At 44.4% G+C, this 12683-nt stretch overlaps 1 protein-coding gene across 1 annotated transcript in view; it reads left to right on the top strand.

Annotated features, from left to right (window-relative positions):
* The window catches only part of LRSAM1 (leucine rich repeat and sterile alpha motif containing 1), a 28473-nt gene that overhangs the window by 2099 nt on the left and 13691 nt on the right, over positions 1–12683 (top strand). The window contains exons 2-11 of the mRNA XM_084299190.1: positions 1375–1557; positions 3394–3450; positions 5067–5111; positions 5607–5684; positions 6604–6672; positions 7515–7599; positions 8743–8864; positions 10325–10415; positions 11501–11631; positions 12218–12247. Coding sequence (XP_084155316.1) covers positions 1486–1557; positions 3394–3450; positions 5067–5111; positions 5607–5684; positions 6604–6672; positions 7515–7599; positions 8743–8864; positions 10325–10415; positions 11501–11631; positions 12218–12247 — 780 coding nt within the window. The 5' untranslated portion in view covers positions 1375–1485. The remainder of the gene's footprint in view (positions 1–1374; positions 1558–3393; positions 3451–5066; positions 5112–5606; positions 5685–6603; positions 6673–7514; positions 7600–8742; positions 8865–10324; positions 10416–11500; positions 11632–12217; positions 12248–12683) is intronic.

Genomic DNA, 12683 nt, shown 5'->3' with positions numbered 1-12683 from the left:
CCCACCTGTGTCAGCTCTTTGTGAAGCCCTCATCCAGCAGCAATTCCAACTCTAACTTTCTGCATTGCTGGTTTCTGCCCAGTCTCCCCATTTTTTGTCCAGCCTTACTTTTCTGCCGTTCCTTCAGAATCTGCCAGCACACTCCCTATTTCTCCCCTGCTGAGTCAGAGCCTTCTTCCAGAATCAACTCTGGTTTCTGTTACCCCTTCATCCACCCCCAGGTGTGATTTCAGGAGGCATCTTAGCGCAATCTGTTCTTTCCTCTCCTGGTTCAATTTCTTTTTCCGTTACATTTGCATCAGCCCACATCTTTGCATACAGTCTGGTTGAATTGACAGAAAAACATTCTCCAGCTCTCAGTCCCACGGTGACCCATTTTGGGGAAGATCTGACTGCCCTGTAAGCCCTGGCTGGAGGCAGCAAACGTGTAGGGCTGCAAAGGGCAGGAGGAGCTCAGCTGGGTGCTGGAGACACACAGCCTGGGTGAAGCGCAGGAGTCCAGGGGAGGCAGATGGCTCACCCCAGCACATCTTGGGGACAGTGATAGGCTCTGGTTTGTAGTCAGTTTTTCTGAAGTTAGGTTATTTTGGCTTTGCAGGCAGCTATTAGACTATTGGAAATTAATTTTGCTTTATAGGCCTATTAAAAATGTGACTTGAAGTTATTGATATTTAAGCAGTGTCTCTTCATCTTGCTGGGTGACTTAAATAGAAAAACTATTGCTGCGCAACTGCTTCTGTGCAGAAAGCAAATGAACCAAGTGTTTTGTTAACTTGAGATAACCCCTGTCCTAAACTTTAAGGTCCTGGCCTCTTACAGTGGAGCTGAGAAGCAAAGCAAGCTTAGCTTGGGTGTCCCGACTCCTGCGTCTGTCCAGAGCCCCAGGGAACCAGTTGTTATGGGCTGTGATGTGCCAGAGGGGGCCCTGCTGTAGCCAGCAGTCATGAAGTCCCCTTCCAACAGCTGCCTGTATTCTGGTCTGCATTGGGGTCTTGCCTGGTCTTACCTGCACTGGAAGGTGTAGGCAGCGATGTTGCTCTCAGTTAGCAATTGTTCACGTTTCTAACCTAGCTTTATTCTATATTATTTTACAATTGCTTATTATTGTGCCAGAATTTGTCCTAGAGTGGACCCAGTGTTTTCCTGATCACTCAAACAGCCTTTGTCTGTATGCGTTTCATCTGGTCTTAGTTCATCTTGTGCAGGGATGACAAGACCCTCTGCCACTCTCAGAGGTACACCGGTGTTTTTGTGACTCACGTTAACACTTCTGCTGCAGAGGTGTGATGGCTCTGCCTGTTTGATCAGAACAAAGAAAGGCTTAAACAAAGATAACTGCTGAGATTTTTTTTTTTTTTTTTTCTCACTTCTTAGAGTGCAGTCCTGTAGTCCAGGTTCCCTGCAAACACGTGCTCCAGGAACCACCAGCCTTTATTTGTGCTGATAGTTTGTGCCATTGAGACGGAGCTATAATCACAGCTGAAGATGCCGCTCTTCTTCCGTAAGAAGAAACCCAGTGATGATGCTCGGAAGCGCCTTGAATACCAAATGTGCCTGGTAAGCAATGTTGACATCCCTTCTGTACCCTGCACCTAGTCCTGGACGCACAGTGACTCGGTAGGCCCCTTGCGTTCCCAGTAACTGTATTACTGATCCCACCAAGTCTGCAGGTTGTGTCCCTAGCATATGTCAGAGAATTCCTGCTTGCCTGGTCTGCCCTTTCCTTCCCCTCCACATGTCCCCACCGTGCTACTTCTTTCCCTCTCTGCCCCTGTGGTTCCATGTAATGTCCACCCCACCGCATGCCTCGTCCCCATCCAGGACCTCATCCATCCTTTCTCATCCACGCCACTTCACTATGACAGATCTCCCAGTTTGCCTTTCCTAGCAAGGATCCTGTGCCATCTGCTTTCCCACCATGCTTGGCTTTTCTCATGGCCCTCTTTTGCTTTTCATTATTATTTCTACGTGTCATTCAGAGGACTAACTTGTTAGACACAGCTGGGGCGAGGCTCAGCTCAAAGACAGTTTTGGTTATACAGACAGTTTTTGTTTGGTGTCATCAGTGAGTTCACTAACTGGAGGATTGTAGATGTACTTACTGATAAGGTACAAGTCTCTGTTCCCTGTTGCTCTTTCCTGCTTTTCTGGTGTCTCTGAATCCATAGAGATTTGTCCACCAATACATGAAATTTGGAGTGGTCCACATGTGGTCCACATCTAGTAAGAGAAGTTATGAATTCAATGTAAGGTTTCAAAGATAGACAAACACAAAGTTTTTTCCTGGACTAGCATTTGGCCAGGATTCTCTGGGGTGGAGCCTCAGCAGGTTGCTGTCATGCCAGTCAGGTCAGCAGAACTACCTGTCTGACAGCAGCCACGGATTTAAAGCAATCTTCTTTTGAATCATTTTACCTATTCTGCTGTAGGAACATTGCACAGACCAGTGCTGTGTTCTACCCCAGAGGCAGCTCTATTTTACGAACGACAGAATTATTCCTTGTTGGATGTCAGTAAGGCAGTTTGGAAAGGAAAGCTCTGTTACATACCAATAATTAAAACAGTTTTACTGTATTTATTCAGTTTGTAGGGTTTCTGTCCAGCTCCTGTGGGGATGGAGAGGCGTAACTTCATCAGTCTATTCTAGGATTCGTTCTGTATTGCATATACATAGTCTTGGGTCAGAATATCAAGTTCTGAAAACTTACTGGAGGCACTCCCACAAGCAGGTTTTGTTGCCTCATACAGCATCTTGTGAAATGACTCCAGAGACGTAATGCTGCTCACAGCTGTATTTGTCCAATTTCATCACTGTTAGCAGCTGCTTTGGGTCTGTCATGGAGAGCCACTTTTGTCCAGAAACAGTGAATCCTTGCTTCTTCTTGGACAGCAAAGTTGGCTCTGCAAGTTGACTGGAAGCAGAAAGGCAACAGCAGTTATTTTTGTTTCTCCATGCAGTGTGGAAGGTCCATCATCTGGGTGAGACACGCCAATGACACAAAAGGCTCTTCACAGGCTAGGAGGGCACTGCTGTGGCTCATAGCAAGTGCCTCACTGGTGCTTGAGAACCCATCGTTTCCATTCTGTATGCTTTCAGTTAAAATTGCAGAATTAGGATGTGATTTGTTTCTTCATGCACAAATTCATTCATAGCACCAAGATGCGTTTTTTTTTTTTTTTTCTGCAGTTTGGCTTCCTCGTTGCTTTTGATTACTGCAGTTATAGCAGCACCCCCGTTACTCCTGGTGGTTTCATCGAATTGCCTATTTGCAGCAGAGAACTGTAACTACATTTTGTAGAGAGGGGCCGGTTGAGTAGTTCTGTCAATATGCAGCAAGAAGCCATTTACGTCTGCGTGTTCTAACTCTCCGGATGCACATCTTCTCTTTTCAGGCAAAAGAGGCTGGTGCCGATGATGTTCTTGACATATCTAAATGTGAACTTTCAGAGGTATGTTCTCTACAACTTCTGATCTTAGCTGACAGGTCTGATTTCTCAGTCTACTCCTTGTTACCTTGTATTATGTCTACAAGATTCGAGACAGAAATGATCTTGGGCCTGCTTCACTTCTTACTATGTGTGTTGAGTTCTGTCTTTCAGGCATGGGCTTCCTTCTCTTTTTCATCCTGCCCTATTTGATGCTTCCACACTAATGCTGTATTGGGAATCCTTTTTCATTTGACAAAATGGGAAGGGCAGAGCAGTCTCAGACGCTCCCTGGTATGACAAATTATGGTAGTCACAAGGAACTTTTTTTGCAAAAAGCTAACTATTTCTAAGTTAGAGCTACAAAGTCTGCCACTTGCACTTATTTTCTCTGTAAGTGCAAATCCCTGGTTCCAGGTTGCTGGTTAAGGATCAAAATCTCACTTCCAGTTTGGCTTCTGGTATTGTAGCCAACTAAATTAGAAACGAGCTGGCTACTGGAGCGTGAGTGGTTAGTGACAGATTGTGAGGCCGTCAGTGGAGGTACAGGTTTGCATTCTGGCAGCTAGGCAACCCTGCTAAGCGGAAGCCCATTGCTATTTGACACCCAGTTTTATTTATTTATTTATTTATTTATTTATTTATTTATTTATTTATTGTTTCTAAAACATTTGTACCTGTGCAGCCTTTTGTCACAGGATGCCTTTACCAAGCAAGCTACTAGATATTGTATTGCTCTTTGAGGAGAGATTTGGGATCATCCAGGAGAGTATAGCTGTCTACTGTGCAGCATGAAATGGCTTTGCTGTCTTTGGGATGTTTTGTTCCAAGATCAGAAGCCAATGGCATCTTGTGTGTAGGTTTGTGAGCTGTGTGGGACAGTCTGTAAGCCAGTCTGGGTAAATGGGTGGCAGACAGAGGATGTGTACTGAATTAGTTCCGTTCATAGCTGCAGCTGGTCTTGGATTCCAAGCTGCTCCTTTTTGGATTGGTACCCTAAAACTCTGTCTTGCTGTTTCTTTTTAGCCTTAGTAGTTTAATAAATAATGCAAGCCATGAGTTTGGCCTTAAAATTAACTCTGAAATTAGAGACAAGGCAATGATTTAGCCAATAGCAGTTCATTCTGCAGAGCAGGTGACAATGCTCAGAGCTGGCATGGGCTGAATTTGCTGGAATATCTGATAATCATTTCTGATTGCCCCTCTCCTGCAGAGCCTAGCACACATGAAGAAACTCAGTCCTGATGTTGCTCACCTTTGTCACTTAGCCCACTGCAGCATTTGCCAAGGTTACAAAACCACAGAATACATTTATGTGATGACCAAGTGAAAATATGCCTGAACTCTTGAGTCATCGGTACATTGAATATTAAGTCACACAGGACCTGGACTCCTGCCTAAGCCTCAGTCTGTTCTGCGCTCTGCGCTGTGCTGTCATGTTGTGGAGAGCCACTACAAGATGCTTAAATGGAAGCTAACCAGAAAGTGCTGGCATCCTGGGCCAAAACAAGTGGCAAGAAATTTTGAGTATTATGTGCATTTTCATTAAAAATTATTCAGACTTTACCGGTGGATACCGTATGAGTGCTTAGAAATATAGTATCTTGTGAAGACTGATGGGACTATTTTTTAATTTTCAGGTTCCTTACGGGGCCTTTGCAACTTGCAAAGTCTTGCAAAAAAAGGTAATGTTACAACCCAGTATTGTTAGATAGTTCTGTTCTTATGCTTGAATATTACTGTTATATTTGAAATAACTACATTTGGTTATTTATGTGTTGTTTCAGAAGTTTGCTTGTGATGCATTTGGCCATTTGTACGATACGAAATTGAGAGCTATTTGGGCAGAACTAATCATTTGTGTGTGCTTTAGATATAATTTCTTTCATGAAAGATGAGATGATTAGTTCTATCTTAGCCTATCTAATGATTTAGATTTCTCATTAAAATAACTAAAACTTAAATAAAAATAACTAAAAATTAAACTCTTGTTTAGATCTCACATTAAATGTTTGACCTATGAAAATCCATTTGCTATTTTACTATTTTACTGTTTTGGGTGATACTGAATAAGATACTGAACTCTTACGCAACCTCTGCAATTAAGTCTTAACAAATGTGCTTGTTCTAGACTGTGGTGTCTCTTGTGCTCATGTGTCAATGGGATTTTTCCTCCTCAGGTGCTGATTATTCATACAAATAATCTTACATCTTTAGTTCCAAAGTCCTGTAGTCTTCTGAGTCTCATAACTGTGAAGGTAATTGTGACTCTTAACTGTTAATTTGCAACCTCATTTCCTTGCATTCTAGCTGCATTAACCCCCCAAAAAAAAGTAATCTTCCTGTCTGACTGTTGTTCCCAGAAATTGGTAACAAAATGTGAAACCTTCCATTCCTAGGATTACAGATCAGCCACCTCCAAAGTAAACAGACAGTGGTAGCTGAGTGCTTTGTCTAAAATCATAGGCAGTCCTAGGATTCAGTTATCCTCTGCACTACCTCACACTTCCCCCCTTAGCAGCCTCTCACAGCGATGGTCAGTCTCATTGGAAAAGCCAAGAGTGGAGCGTGTTGTGGGGTGGGTCCCTCTTTTTCTGTCACTGGTGGGTCACTTGAACGTGAACGAAACTGGTGAAGGGGGACAGTGTGTGACAGGGCAGTGTCGCTGTTCCTCTCATATAATTGGTGAGGGCTTTCAGCTCCACCACCCTTGTGCCGTGTTTCCACAAGAGCCAAGGTCATTCCAGCAGATCACTGCCCCCCAAGTACGATACCTCCAGGGGTAGTCCTGCTCTTTTGCTGTGCTGGTGCTGGTATTGGTCCTTCCATGGAGCAGTTCAGCTCACTGACCCTGCAGAAAACATTTTTTTTTCTGCCAGGCTGGTTTCTTGGGGATGATTTAGCCACTTGGCTCATCGAGTTTTGAGGAACGGTTCCCTTGGTGTCACTCCTGTCCCTAGTCATCTGTTTCTTTTTATCAGTGTATAGATGCTGGAGTTCTCATAAGATCTGCAAGAGTTAAGAGTTAAGTGCCTATGTCTCATTGAAAACTAAAGCCACTTTTTGAAGCTCTGTTGGAAGAAAATAATTTTAATTGCTTGATGATTCATGACCTATCATTCTAGCACCATAGCTTCTTTCCCCAACATTGTCTGGTGAAATCATCTTCTCTTCCAGGTTCTAGATCTGCATGATAACCAACTGGCATCACTTCCTATTGATATTGGTCAGCTAACATCTCTTCAGGTAAAAGATTTGCTCTATCCCAGGTGTCTGTAAAAGGCACATTAAGAGACAGCATGAATATGGGGTTCCACTGCTGTTTGTTTTATAGTTAGCTACAATTTAAATGGTGATCCTTAAAGCATCAGATCTGTGTCACTGGCTTTATTGTTGCTGTGTTGAACTGGCTTGTTGGAGAAGGAGACCAGGAGAAGAGCATGCTGAATTATATAGTCCCTGCTTAGTGCAAGGTCTGTTAGTCCAAATAGCTCACACTGTGCCAGGCAAGGGTTGTGAGCAAGTGGAGCTGGAGATTCCAATCCAGTTGGATTCCTAAAATATTCAGATTTTACCATTCTCCCTGGTGTGATTATGTTGATAACTCAGCGCAGTGTGTCACAGTGCACTTCTGAGGATCCCCTCTGTTTGGGGGCACACCTTTGGGTGCATGGCATTACTGTTCAGTCACTTGCTCTCCTGTGTGCACTGGGCTGGGGGAGTGTGGCCTGGGAGGAAGGGACACTCAGCCTTCCTGTTTCTGCATCTGCATTCAGCACCTACTTTGGCTGTTGGCTGTGAATACATGCAGTAGCTAGATGTATCAGTATCCAGGGTTCTAGAAAATGAACTCTCTGGGTTTTGAGCCTATGGATCTAAGCAGTATTAATAGGCATGCGTTTTTCCTTGTCAGATGATAAAGGGTTCATTCTAATAGCTTTTTCATTGTTATAACCTAGAAGGCAATATCTAAAATGACTTTCAAATTGGCCTTCTGGGCCTGAAGGTAGTCCCAACAGCATAGATGTATAGAAGACCTAGGAATTATATAAAGGATCTCTTGAATATCTTTTCTGTTAATACCTTAGGTCCTAAACCTTGAACGGAATCTCTTAAAATGTCTTCCACAATCTATAGGAGATCTTGCCCAGCTCCAGATCCTCAATGTGAAAGGTATGGCATGTTTCGTCATGGTGCTCTGGGCAAAGCACCATTTATTTTCTGGGTTGTATTGGGCTGCATTAGGAATTACACTTTTGAACCAAGGCAGGAACCAAATGGTTTACATTATGAATGTTAAAGAAGAACATGAGACAGATTTCAATTCAAAAATTTCTGTGAGTTATTGGTAATAACTATGGTTGTTTGACTGCTTCTTAACAAATAAACACACTATCTGCCTTGATCTCCTGGTGTATGGTTCAATCCATGGCTCTTGGGTCAGACAATTATCATCAGATGATAATTTCATTCATCCCACTTCCTTTTTTCAAAGGAGAGTTTGTTGGGTCATCATGCCTGATCTCAAGAGCCAAAAGCTTCTCTGTGTGCCTGCATGTTGCCAGCACTTTAATGCCCAAGCTGACTCATTTCTGCGATGAGGGCTGTGAAGAGGGCTCAAGGCACACATCTTCCTTCAGAAGCATGAGACCCATACAGAGCTGTGCACCCAGAGCTCAGTGCTGTCAGCCTGTGTAACCTTCCAGGTTTGCACAACCCTAAAACTAAGGTCACAATTGTATCTTTTTTTAAGACTCTTGGACATTTTCCCCATACACCATGCCATAAATCTGGGAGAAAAAGGAGCCTTTGTTACAGGGAGTTATTGCTGAAACAGGGAAGAAGGTGGAGGGCAAGGAACTCGGAGGTGTGGCTCAGCTTGTTGCTGTATCCATCTGCAACATCTGGCCTCTGACCTCTGGATTTGCAGTCTCAGATTCAGTTCCCTTTCTCTTGTCTCTGGGATTTACACTGAGGGAGGGAAGGCTCCATATTATGAATATTCTCCTAGTAAAGAGCACAGGTGGAGTCTGTCACAGTAACCTCAGCTGAGAAGGCTGTCTTGGCTTGTGGAAGCGCTGCTGGATCTGTGCAATTGGGCTGTGTACAAGTCAATCTTGATCCCCACTTGCCTTGGTTGGCAATAGCAGTATTTGGAGTCCTGGTGTGCCCCATGACAACCCCATCCCTGTACCAGAGTACAGAAAGTGGCTCACAGGTGTCTCTTACAAGTACAGTTTGATGTTCCAGTAGATGAACGTGCTGGGTGCAGCTTTGGCAAGGGTGCATGGCACTAAATGACTTTTCCCCCTGTAGGCAATAAGCTGAAGGAGCTGCCTGCCACTGTGAGTGGCTTGCGGAGTTTGCGCACTCTGGATATCAGCGAGAACCTCCTGCAAGAGCTGCCCCGGGTGCTGGCTCACATCCGCACACTGAAGGTATGCACCCAGCCAACTGTCTCTGTCTCTCCCCTGTTTGTTCTGCTGCAGGCTGCCTTCCTTCGTACTTGCTCTATACAACAATACATTTAGCATAGAGAATAAACTTTTAGTGCTTGGGCAGCACTTATTGTAGGGGATTGTAACTTGGTTATATGTGGTTCATGGTGTCCAAAGTTAGTCTTGCGTATTCTTCTTGCTTTGTTCTTTTCTGATCACTTTTTGCCATGGCTTAACTATGGCAAAAGTAATCCATAGGGACTAAGCCTCCAAGTATTTTCTACCACAGCTGCCTCCGAGAGCACAGACTGTGCCTGTGGACTCAGATTGACTCAGGCACTTTCCACTGAGGCTGATTCTGATTGAGCAGATTTTCTGAGATGTTTCTGATGAGGCTTTTGCCTCTGTTGCCATGATAGATCTCTGACTCACTGTCAGCCTCCGTAGGTTTCTGGATCCCTGGAGAGCACTTTCAAAATGATACAAGCATCAGGATTTTTATGGACATGTTGCCTTCTGGCTGCCAAACTTGTCAGCACTAAACTGTGCAAATGTCAGGCAACAGGGCTGACTCAGACACCAGCACCGAGGATAGGAATAAATGCTGTCCTGTCTTGAGCACACATTAGGCTTCACTTCTGCTGTAGGCAGTCTTTGAGATTAGGGATCTGTGCAGTTTGCTTCCCTGTGTTTCTTGATAAAGGATTTCTTTTTTGGGCCTTCTTGCTAAGCTCTGCTCGACAGGAGGCAACATTAGGGCCTTTTGTTAGCCATAGGAGAACAAAGCAGAAGGTGGTCCTTCCACTGGTTCTTAATGGTACCCCTCTTCTCCCAGTGCCCTTTGCATCACCATTCTTCCCGTGTGTCATGCTTAAAGGCTCCGGTGCACAGCAATGTAGTAGAAAATGCCTGTAATTGAGAAGTGCTGTGCTCTTTTGTGCTTAAAGACAAAATAGACATGTTTGCATGAGGGGGACGTTCCATTGAAGAACCAGCTGAGAATTTCCTAAATAAGGGACAGCAGAATTATCACTGCTCTGAGAGTTGTTAAACACCCAGCAAAAGTTCAATATAACCTTGCATTTATGTCAGATTTTAGGGTAATGTGAAATTATCACCTCATAAGTGAAATTCCATGGACCTGCAAGGCTAACTGGTTCTGCTACCAGCAGAAAATATGATCTGGCAGATTTCCTTTCCCTTTTAATAAATTTAGGAATTCATCCAGATATGACATTAAATATTCCATCCACCTCCCCACAGTCTTTGAGAAGTCTTAAAGCTTTGCGGAGGAAAACACTAGCACTGTTACCACCCTGAGACAAATGTTCTGTGGTTTGGTTGTTACTGGGTACAAGTCAAATCTTGCAGTTCACTTTCCTGGGTCCCCAGCCTTGAAGCAGTTGGATTCCGGCTGGGCTGTGAGAATAAACTGGAGCTCTGTGTGTTCTGTTTTGGAGATGCTGACCCTGGACGCTTCTTCCATGACCTACCCATCAGCTGATATTTGCAGTGCAGGTACAGAGTCCATTCAGCAGTTCCTCTGCAAAGGTAAGCAAGAAAAGTCTATGGATGCTGGTGAGAACTTGGGGGACTGTGCTGTGCTCTAATTAGGTGTTGTGGCACGTACAAAGATTGTATTTACAAAGGACAAATATCAGGTTAGCTCTGCCTCAGGTGTTTTCTGATGCTCTGCACATGGGGCAGGCAGGTCAAGGAGTTATGTGTAAGTTCTTGCTGGCAGACAGCAAAACAGGAGTCCTTCACTGAGGCTTACTTCTCACTTGCAAACTGAAATTTATGATGGTTTTGTTAAACATCAGAACAGTTGGGTCATGGACTTTCTGAGTGACCATAAGAAGTCATTGCCTCTCTGTGCTTTTGTTTTCTCATTTGTATTTTCTCCAGTGGGAGGGTTAGGCACTGTGCAGGCACAGCTGACCCTGCCTTGGGACTCAGCAGTCACTTGAGGTCCCTTGTAACCTTATTTTCTGTGAGAAAGGGTGTGAGGGCCTGTGAGGGCTGATGTGTTCCTAAAAGAAAGATGGAACCAGATGGAAAACTCTGAGGACAAAGACAATGTACTGTGAGTTTATAAAACACTGTATTTAATACAGACAGGAAGGTCTGGCAGAGATTCTGTGCAGGAGAAATGCTTTGTCAGACATTGTCCTAATCCTTGACATAAAAGGATGGTCAGAACTTATTTTAGTGTGGGCAGCAAACTCTTTTGCAGCACCACTAAAGTGAACATGCCTGTACCTGTGTAAAGGAAGCTTTTCTCTCTGAGTAGGTCAGCAGAGCACTGGCCCAGCTCCAAGTGCTCAGTCTGTTTCTGGAGGGAGTTCTGTCCTGTGATTTTAGAAGTGGGAACAGCACTCTCAGCTTCTGTGCTTCCCTTCTGCACAGCCTCCTGCCTGCTGTTGTTTAATTGCCTTCCCGGTGGGAATGGGATGGCACCATCTCCTCTCACAGCTTCTTGTTGCTAGACCCGAGCTGAAAGCTCTTGTAGCTACCCATCGATGCCTGGGGAGAGGGTAGCTGGAAGCTGTCTCACACACAGGCCAGCCCTCAGTTGTGCTGCCAAGGAGGTCTTTTGGCACCAAATGCCTTGTTTTGTGTCTGATCTCTTCCAGAGTGCGGAATTGCGTACTACCCTCCCTCACAGGATGCGCTCCCTGCGCTGGAGAGCGATGGAGGAGAAACGTCAGTGGATGGGGTGGACAGGACAGTGCAAAAGTACTTGGAGGAGGAGAACAAGTGGCAGGTGAGGCTCTCTGCAGAGAGCTGTCTCCATCCTTGGAGATATTCGTAACTTGTTAGGGCAAGGCCTGGAGCAATCTGCTCTGAGTTTAAATTCAATGCTGTTGTGAGCAGGTTGGAGTGCAGATCTCCGGAGATCTCTTCTGACCCATTTTTTTCTATGATTGTGCATATTTTCTGAGCTATGTCAGTTTTAATCATTATCTTGAAAATGATGCATCCAAGGGACAGTAATGACAGTGCGATACAGTGTGTGCAGCATGGTACCACGTTTTTAATAATGTCTTGGGGGACAGCAAACTGCAGAAGCACCTTGTGATTTGCAGCCAAGTGTTGGATATCGCCAGCCCTTCCTGGGAAAGATGAGGCTGGCCTGTAATTTTGACAAACTGTGTTAATTCCTGTGCTATTTGTCAACTACAGAGTAAATTTCTCTGCCCCTGAAGAAACATAAATGACTGGGCTTTGTGGATATGTTAATCTTCTTGTGCTTTTGGTTGATGTCTTTACTCAGGGGAAGATATAAAGTGGGCTAATAATGTCTACAAAAATTTGCTCCTGGGAGTAAATATTTGCTGTTTATTTTTCAGAACAAATTCTTGGACTATGAGAAGAGAAAGGTAAGGATGAACCCCTGCAAGCACTTTGTCTGCAGAGTAGGGCCACTTCTATTTCTTGTTTTCCATTTCTTTATTTGTTTTTTCAGCCAAAACAATGTTTTGAGAACTGAGATCTTGCAGAACTCCCCCCAGACCTGCTCATTCCTCACCGCAGAATGCAGGCAGTAGTGTGGGGAAATCTGTGACTGAGTTGTCTGACACATACAGCCCATGAGCTGCAGAGTCTCTCAGGAGTGAGCAGTTCCAGTTCTCTCCATTTTTGTTGTATGGGTTGGTGCCCTGGGATGTTGGCTTTGTGACTATCAAATGAGTTGTGGGGAGTTTGGAGACTGTCATAAAAAGAACAGCAGTCTCTGCTTCACAATTTTTGGGTTCCTGAGAACAGAATATTTCTATCACCTACTCAAGCCTCCTGTTTTGCCATTTGTCCTTCTCT

This window comes from Netta rufina (assembly GCF_964035555.1).
Source record: "Netta rufina genome assembly, chromosome: 20".
NCBI lineage: Eukaryota > Metazoa > Chordata > Aves > Anseriformes > Anatidae > Netta > Netta rufina.
Note: the sequence above shows the minus strand (reverse complement) of the source record. Positions and strands in the feature narration are given on the sequence as shown.